Source organism: Galleria mellonella, unplaced genomic scaffold (genome assembly GCF_026898425.1).
Source record: "Galleria mellonella isolate WM207_F2 unplaced genomic scaffold, CSIRO_AGI_GalMel_v1 utg35, whole genome shotgun sequence".
Taxonomy (NCBI): domain Eukaryota; kingdom Metazoa; phylum Arthropoda; class Insecta; order Lepidoptera; family Pyralidae; genus Galleria; species Galleria mellonella.
In genome coordinates, this window is record NW_026442082.1 from 3,174,664 (window position 1) to 3,184,406 (window position 9,743).

The 9,743-nt window shown below is 34.2% G+C and overlaps 1 protein-coding gene across 1 annotated transcript; it reads left to right on the top strand.

Moving 5' to 3' along the window:
* Positions 1 to 3,448: 3,448 nt before the first annotated feature.
* Positions 3,449 to 8,047, top strand: LOC113514289 (myrosinase 1-like). Its single transcript, XM_026898336.3, has 6 exons — positions 3,449 to 3,528; positions 3,976 to 4,097; positions 4,700 to 5,370; positions 5,825 to 6,133; positions 6,866 to 7,104; positions 7,835 to 8,047. The coding sequence occupies exons 1-6, from the start codon at positions 3,503 to 3,505 to the stop codon at positions 7,974 to 7,976; spliced, it is 1,509 nt and encodes a 502-aa protein (XP_026754137.2). The 5' UTR covers positions 3,449 to 3,502; the 3' UTR covers positions 7,977 to 8,047.
* The last annotated feature ends 1,696 nt before the right edge of the window (positions 8,048 to 9,743 follow it).

A 9,743-nucleotide genomic window follows, 5' to 3' on the forward strand; every position in this document is an offset into this window, starting at 1 on the left:
TGAGTTAAATAATTAAAGATTTTGCCCCACAAAAAAACTGAGTTCAATTATAAAAACAAACAACAGTTATTTTGGTTTATAAAATTAAACTACATACGCGATTTTGCAAATCGCTTTAGAACTGACGGAGTTCTTAAGTAAGAGAAAATACTACCGAGCTTAGAATTTTTCTCTTTTTGAAGGCGGTAGAAAATATCAAATACATTCAAAGCTCTCATGTAAAACTTGATAGCCAGACACTCCGTACAATATGGATAGATCAATTTATTAGATCGCTACTTGGAGCCAAGTGTTAACCATGATAATGTATTTCTGCAAGATAACAGCGAGTTCAATAAAAAAACTATAATAAGATGTTATTAATACTAATGGGAGTAAAATTAAAATGTATCGTTTTACTGAACAAAATTATTAAAAAACCTAAAAGGATTATGTTCGGTGATTGTCATCATTGTCATGATACCGTTCATATCTATAGGCGACAATTACGATTTTCCATCAAGTGTGCCAACAGCTTGTTCAGGTTTTATAAAATGAAACTTGTAAAAGTAAAAAAAATGTCATATTGTATAATATATCTGATATCTATTTATGTTAGTATAAATGAACAGTACCTAATAACATGGGCAAAAGAGGTCACTATAACCACTTGCGTGTTCAAATACCAACGACAACAAGGACAGGATTTAGATTAGGTGCCTCATTAAATAGGAATGAAACAATTTGGGAACACAACCGCATCGATTTTGGCCTTATAAATATTCAATTTACATTAACAAGTTCGAGCCAAATGTGCTTGTTGAGGAAATTAGCTGCCGAAGGTTAGATTTTTTCTTTTTTTAATATAATTTTTCAGATATATCAGCATTCCAGTGGGAATGATATTAAACTGGCAAATTATAAATGTAATTATTATTACCAGTCCCATTGCTAGCAATCTCTCAGCTACTCTGTCAGGTCGACCTCCACTTAGTCCCCCCTGGAAACCATCGTACTTAATTATAGGTGTATTCATCACGATAGGTTAACTGACCTGCCTTTTCATCCTCATCTATCATACCTCATTGATGCCCCGCCAGAGTATACTGATAGCACAGACGGGGTTACTATTCCAGTCTCACCCATTTAAAAAATACACGCATAATACGCATGGTGTGGTGCCAAAAAGGAATGATAAGTGAGTGAGGGAGGCATTCATGTCAGTTGACGTAAAAAGTTCACCACGAATTAATAATAATAGCTTCCTAAACCACGTGGATATTTACTTTAAGAGTAGTTTTGTTAGGCCATCACGATGGCATACATTAAAAAAACATAAAGAAAAAAAAATACATCTGGAACTCAGCACGATAGGTTCCAGAGAGGGACCCCGTGGTAGGGTAGCTAGCATATTGCTACAGGGCTGATAGTCCGCATTACTAAAAATGCTTCCCCTCAAACGTTAGTTCAGTGCTAATGGTACGATAAATTTTTACTAAGTGCAATATTTTTTTTTTCTTTTCAGTCGCATGGGAAATATACAGCAATATTCATTGTATAATTAAATTCTACAATTTTAAAATTATTTCCTAAATAAGTCATTAAAATGTTGTATTTACACAGTATATTGTAATTTTTGGATATTTTTTTTTAGTGATATTTTTGTATTACATGATTACAAATTAAATTTGATTTTGAATACATACTTTTCAGAGTTTTAATAGTTTTCTTTTTTTTTTAAGATAACGATAAGATTAATCGAAATATTCCTTTGCGTTCCCTGTCGCCTATATAAAAAAAAAAACAATTCCTCTAAGCGGAAAGCATAAATTGTTATTAAAATGTAGTCACAACATTGATAATTGTCATTATTAGTAAACTCGGCCAGCTTGATGTACTGAAATGGTATCCCTGAGTACTAAAATGTTTTAGTTGTTACATATTTCTTTTGGATTTTTATCTTGCACACCTTTTACATTAAACCTCCTCTACAACCTGGAAAAAATAAACACCTATATTTAAAGGTACTTTGCCACGTACCTGTTTACACTTGGCGTGAATTTACTGGGTACAGAGGAATAACACCTGAGTCCTCAGGAATGGCAACGCATGGGGGGTATCATGGGCGAAACAGTATATACTCTGTTATGTCCATGGTACTGCTCATGTCTATAGGCGACGGTTACCACTTTCCATCAGGTGGGCCGTCAGCTTGTTTGCCATTCTAAGTTGTATAAAAAAAACCTGTTTACAAAATACTAGCCAACCGCCTCGATTTCACAGGAATACAAATTGTATACAGCACTTCTTCACCTTACATTATTCTTTTTTTTTTTAACTTGTTAGACATTTCTGAATGACGATGTTATGCTTCGGCATTATAGCAGATGCTATCCTCTTCCTTAATATTTTTTTCATTATTATTTCAGCCCCTCACTGACCACTGCCGAACATAAGCCTTCCCATAAGGGGAGTTTTGCCAGTAGTTGCCACGCTTGGCAGGCGGATTGGCAACCGTAGTTAGGCTTTAGAGATGTTTTAATAGGGACGCTGCTGCCCATCCCTCGCCCTCTCTTAGTAAACTTTTACGAGACCGCATGGCGATATATTCCTTAACCTATATTCAGTGTGAACCATAGATTTAGAATAGTACCTGCGGTCTATATACAAATTACATAGAGATGTTGACGTTCTACATGAACTCTCTTTTTTCTTTTTTGACAAGGAGCTAATGTTTGTAAAATAAAGAAAAAAACTTGAACAATGTCTAACATTTATGAAACTAACTGTACTGTAATTTAAATATGATCCAAGTGTTTCAATTACTCGCAGAGTTATTCTACAACTCAGTGTTTAAAAAGTTATATATATTTATTATTTAAAAATAACCAACTTTTATTTTTTGCTAAATTTGTATGGAACCACTATTTAGATTAAGTAAAAAATAATCAGTAAAGGAATTAGCAAAGCTTTTAAAAAAAATCTAACATATAATAAAAAGAAACTAAATATATAACTAAAGACTTTATTACGTAGGATAAGACAGAAACCCCTTTCTAATAAGTAAAAAAGGCAAATGATCAATAAAGACCAAAAACATTATTATTCGAATTTGTGTCTATTTGTATATATATGTATATATAAATTGATTTTCTCTACTAGTACTGAAATCCACGCTTACAGGCAAAAAGCTAGTTTATGATAAAAAGAAATGTCCTGTACAATACGTAAGTAATAAGTTTGTGATGAATAAGAAGGAAGCGATAGATGGCTCTGATGGATGTAGGTATGACTCATAGCGGTCGCCTTGATCAGCCGTTTCTTAGTTTCATAAAACTGCTTCACGGTAGAAACACGAATAGGACAGAGGTACCCAAGCAATCGACTTTTGTACAAAGTCTCTCTGGTCTTCTTTCTGAAGTCGCTTGAAAATTATATACAATTTACAGAATACACCACCCACTCACTATCCATTTCAATTTATTAATTATAACGCGTCCTCAGTGTTACAGCTACTGTTGATATGATCCGACCATTTCTGATTCTGTGGTATGTATTTTTAAGACTTAATACTTACTTAGTTCTCAGGAATAGTATTAAAATTCGTTGCATGTTTTGACAGGTACCGACTTAAATTCAATGGACACGAACAAGCCCTTATTTGCAATTGAAAATTTTCATTTTCCTTATTCATTTCAATGTTCCATAAAAAAGTATCGCCTCCAACTATTAGAAAGCAGAGTGGAATACAAAAATTAATCCATAGTGTTTCTATGGATGGCAACACATTTAACAAGAATTAACCATGATGGTTCCAGGGGAAACCCGTGGAGGCTGACCTGATAGGGTATATCTGTTAGACCCCATTACTAGGAATCTCTTTCCCCCGCACATAATTTTTTTAGGTTACTTAGTTTTAAAGTGTCTACCCTCAGTTTCATTACATTTTTATTTTCCATAGATATAAGATAAAAAAAAATTGTTTTTATTTTTTAGTGTCATATTTTTGCACTGCAATGGCGAGTTCCTGTCAAACAAAATCCGTAAATTCCCTGATGGCTTCCAGTTTGGTGCCTCCACTTCTGCTTATCAGATAGAAGGTGGATGGTATGAAGACGGTAAATTCCACTATTAATATAAATGTAAATATTTATAAAAATCTTTGCGTTTTGATATTTACATATTTGTTACTCAATCACTCTTAAACAGTTGAAAAGATATGAATCAAATTTGATACCCGGTTTATATCGTAACTTAATACCTTTGACATGTAGGATACTTTATACACTGATTCACGCGAGCAGAGCCGCGGGAAGCAGCTAATAAGTGCATATGGCCACTTGCTCATTATTTTATGTTTATTATGTAGATAGAGCATCGAGTGTCAAAACGATGATAATATTTACTCAGCTAAATTGAAATTAGCTGACTCAATTAAACTCATATTGTTTTAATCAAGACTAAGCCTTAAACACGTTATTTATTCAGTGTTGGAATTAATTAGATTAAAAATTTGCTAAGTCAAGTCGTTCTTTTAAATTTGAATTGAGAACTATTTCTTTTAATATTTTATGACTATATTTTTTTTATACCACTGATGTGGCAAACAAGCATACAGCATTAAGCGGTTACCGTAGCCAATGAACGCCTGCAATACAGTTCGCTCTGTAGTGTATTTTTGTGTAAGATGTATAGCAAACTAAGTTATTTACTTTTACAGGCAAAGGACTATCAATATGGGATATTGCTACCCATACAGATCCATCACAAATAAAGGACAAAAGCACTGGAGACGTAGCTGCTGATTCATATCACCTCTACAAACGTGATGTAGAAATAGCTAAAGAGCTTGGCCTAGACTTCTATAGATTTTCAGTGTCTTGGCCAAGAATACTTCCAAAAGGGTTTTCCGAACAAATCAACCAAGCTGGGATAGATTATTATAACAATTTAATAGATGAACTACTCAAGAATAATATCAAACCTTTTCTGACTATGTACCACTGGGATCTTCCTTATGAACTGCAAAAATTGGGAGGCTGGGTCAATCCTTATATTATAGACTGGTTTGTCGATTATGCCAAGGTTTTGTACGACAACTTTGGAGACAGAGTTAAACTTTGGACCACTATAAACGAACCCAAACAGATCTGCTATGAAGGCTATGGGTCTACATTAAAAGCGCCAATGCTGAATGTAACTGGTGTAGCAGAATACATATGTGCAAAAAACGTATTGCTGGCACATGCGAAAGCGTATCATTTATATGATGAACATTATAGAAAAATACAGAATGGTACTATTGGTATTTCAATCAGTTGTACGTGGTTTGAACCAGCTTCTGATACAGTGGATGATCATCAAGCAGCTATAGACGCAAGGCAGTTTGATGTATGTTTCGTTACATTATAGTCATCATGTAAGCAGTTATATATTCACTGTTGAGCATAGACCTTCCCATAGGAGGTTTGCCAGTTGTTGCCGCGCTTGGTAGGCAGGTTGGCAACCACAGTTAGGCTTTGGTGACGTTTTATGGATGAAAAGACAGGTCAGTTAGCCCAACGTGCTGAATACACTTGAAATTCAGCACGATGGTTTCCAGAAAGAGCCATATGAAGTTCGACCTGGTTGGATATATTGCTCGCAATAGGGTCCTTAGTCTCCGTTAATAACAATACCTCCCCCCACCCACATGTTTATCATTAGTACTTTCTATTGCTATTTTCAATTGGATGACCTTTATCTTTCCATATGAATAAATATATATATATATATATATATATATATATATATATATATATATATATATATATATATATATATATATATATATATTTAATTTCAGTGGGGACAATACGCGCATCCAATATTTTCAAAGGCTGGAGACTTTCCATTGGAATTAAAGAGAAATATCGCTCTGAAAAGTGCTGAACAGGGATATCCTAGATCCAGATTACCAGAATTATCAGCTTCTGAAATATGTCTTATTCGGGGGTCTTCGGATTTCTTTGGTGTCAACAGTTACACGACAAAGTTGACGTATAGAGACGCATCGCTGGAAGGAATGTATGCTGTACCTTCGTATATGGATGATATGGCCGCTGTTATAATCAGTAATCCGGCATGGCCTCAAGCGCAATCTACTTGGTTACAGGTACTAGGCATAATATTGACAACTGCATTGATTCCTAATCATTGATAATGACCTGATATACCAGCATCAATTATTGTATAGGTACAACTCAATTTTTATGCACATCCTCGCTTCTTCTCTCTCTCTTTCTTTCTATATAACTGATTAATATGGACCCACTTTTGTCCTTTACATATAACTCTATTTCACTCCCTTGAAGACTAACCGAAGAATTACCTACACCAACCATACCTATACAACTCATTTTTTTTATAATTTTTATTTTAGCCGTTAACTGTCCACTGCTGGACATAAGCCTTCCCCATAAGGAAGTTTTACAAGTAATTGCCACGTTTGGTAGGCGGGTTGCAACCACAAGCCTAACGGCTTTTAGAGATGTTTTAAGAGGGACGCTGCTGCCCATCCCTCGCCCTCCCTTAGTCGCCTCTTATGACATTCATGGGAAAGGAAGGGGTGGCCCATTCTATGCCGGAGCCCATACGTCAAAACAAAACTCACGTTCTGAGGAAAGGGATTTATAGGGGTTCATGGGCCAATTAAACTCATATCATCCTTATTGTTTCATCCTTCGATGCTTCGTCTTTATATAACATTATCATAGGCGGATGCAAGTTCATCCATAAATAAAATAAATAAACAAAATTTAAATCCCCAGATCCTTCAATTACACATTTAATATTTGACCCCAAAGTGTCTAAAAATATTTCTTTTAAATGTAGTTAATATTTTTAGGAAGTACCTTGGGGTTTTCATAAAATACTAAAAGAAATTATGAAGCTGTATGACAATCCTCCTGTATACATAACAGAGAATGGATGGTCAACATCCGGGGGTTTGCTTGATGAAGATAGAATCCGATACTATAGGAATTACTTGAATGTCCTCCTTGACGCAATTGAGGAGGGCTGTGACGTCAGAAAATTTACTGCCTGGACGCTAATAGACAATTTTGAATGGAAGAATGGTTACACGTAAGTTTCCTATATTACCTATACCGCATCCACAAAAACTAAGTATATATAAAAATAAAAAGCGATCCTTTTTGTAGCGATAACTAGATTCTCTGACAATAAATTTTTAAACTGACTTAATTACAACCAAATTATAATATACATACATATTGAATTAATATTCAAGGTTCATACTTTCACCCAATTGCCAAAAAAGTATAATGTGCGTAAGGTGTTCAGTAGCTAGATATATACTTAATCGATTCAGAATATCCACTAATTGTGAATGTAGTATATTTTAAGTTAACGGGGGCTATAAAATAGACAATAATGCCTTATAATGTGATAGTATTCCCACCACTAGATTATAAAATATATAGATAGATAGATAATTTATTTACATTAATAACAGCACACAAATTACAATACAAATATATACATAATACACAGTAAATGAGATAAAAGAATGAAAATAAAAAAAAAAAAACAACAAAAAAATCACAAAAAGCAATATATAGCACCCGTAACTGTCCACTGCTGAACATAGGCATCCCCATGGGGAGTTTTACTAGTAATCTACTACGCTTGACAGGCGGGTTGACAACCACAGTTAGTCTTTGGTAATATTTTAAGAAAAACACTACTGCCCACCTCTCGACTTCATCATCATCACCATATCAGCCATTATCTGACCACTGTTGAACACAGATCTCTCTCATCCCTCGACTTACTTATTGTTAATTATTTTCAGTGAAAAGTTCGGTTTGTATGAAGTGGACTTTTCGAGTGAAAAACATAATCGCACTCCAAGAAAATCAGCGTACATTTACAAAGAAATAATTCGAACAAGAACTTTAGATCCTACATACGAACCTGAAAAATTCTCTGTTTAAAATCATGTGAAGCATATAATAATATGTATGTATTACGATGTCATGAAAAATAAACTTACAGATTATTTTTTTTTAAATCTATTATTTGCCACTTTTTTTTTATACAACTTAGAATGGCAAACAAGCTGACGGCCCACCTGATAGAAAGTGGTAACCGTCGTCTATAGACATGAGCGGTATCATGGACATAACAGAGTATACTGTTTCGCCCATGATACCTCCCATGCGTTGCCATTCCTGAGGACTCAGATGTTATTCCACTGTACCCTGTAAATTCACGCCATATCCCACCCTTCAAACCGAAACACAGCTGTGCAAACACAACTGCTTCACAGTAGAAACATGAATGGGACAGAGGTACCCAAGCAATCGACTTTTGTACATTGGCCATGTAAGTTACATTTAATGTAATATGAAATTCACACTATCGAAATGCGACAAAGCGCATATTAGTACCTAAGATTATGATATAGGTACTAGTTTTTTTTTAATGGATGATAAGGGAATAGTAACCCCGCCTGCGCTATCGGTATACGCTGGCAGGACACCAGTGAGGGATGATAGGTGACGACGAAAGCAAATCAGTTAGTCCATCATGACGAATTCCACTAAAATTAAACACGATGGTTTCCAGGGGGAACCGCGTGAAGGTTGATGTGTAAGAGTGTGATGCTAGCAATGGGTTAATTGGACTCCATTACTAACAATCCCTTTCCCCCCCCCCCCCCCCCCCCCCCCCCCCCAGTAGATACTAGTTGACCAGCACAACTTCGTCTGCATCACATAAGAGAGAGAGAGAGCAAGAGAGACTAACACTAAGGTATTCATTAAAATCAAATGATGTAAGGGCAATTTTGTACAAAATTAAATTACTTGTGATGAATAACATAAATACGTTTGGATAAAGATTAATACCATATTTATAAAAATATCTTCGCAAGTAATGTATTATTTTTGAACAAATTTGATTACCATTAAGGTTATGGTGAGAAATCTTTGAGTGATATTCAACGACCTATAACTCCAAGGAAAATGATCGTATAGCAAAAAAAGCAAATTGTAGTCCCAAGTGTCTAATTTTCAGACATGACCATGAATATTTTTTATCATGTTTAGGTGTAGAATAATCCTAAGAAAACTACCAAAAAAATTTTCCAAATTTTTCTTATCTAAAAAAAGGTCAACGGGCTTAAAAAAATTTTTTTTTCATTGTTTCTTTCAATAGGTCTTTTTGAAAATTTTATACTCTTTAATTTTACGTAATCAAAAAGTCTGTTTGATGATTTATTGCTGAGTTATCGTCAGTCAAAACAAAAAGGTATTTTTTAACTTTGACAATCAATAACTTTGGAAATAATGATTGTTTAGGAAATCAAAGGAGGGTTTTGAAAACTACACGATATTCTCTATAAGATACCGTGAATGGCTTTTGTCGAAAAACCTTTTTTTTAATTGAAAATTTTGATTAAAAACAAACAAAAATCTTATAATTAAAGATATTTGGATAATTTGGTATAACTTTGGATAAAATGGATGAACGAAGGATATTGTCGGTAATTTTTCAACCTCCTTCCTCTTTTCCTCCTCTTCTCCTTCTGAGTTCTCAAGGTTAAATAAAAGAAATTCTATTAAAAAAATCCATTATAAGTCCGCTTGTGTACATTTTTGTTTCAAACTAATATCTATATTAAAAGTAAATGTACAAAAGAATTTAAATAAGTATAGAAATTAGGCGAAATTTTCAATTTTTTTTATATTATCTAGTTA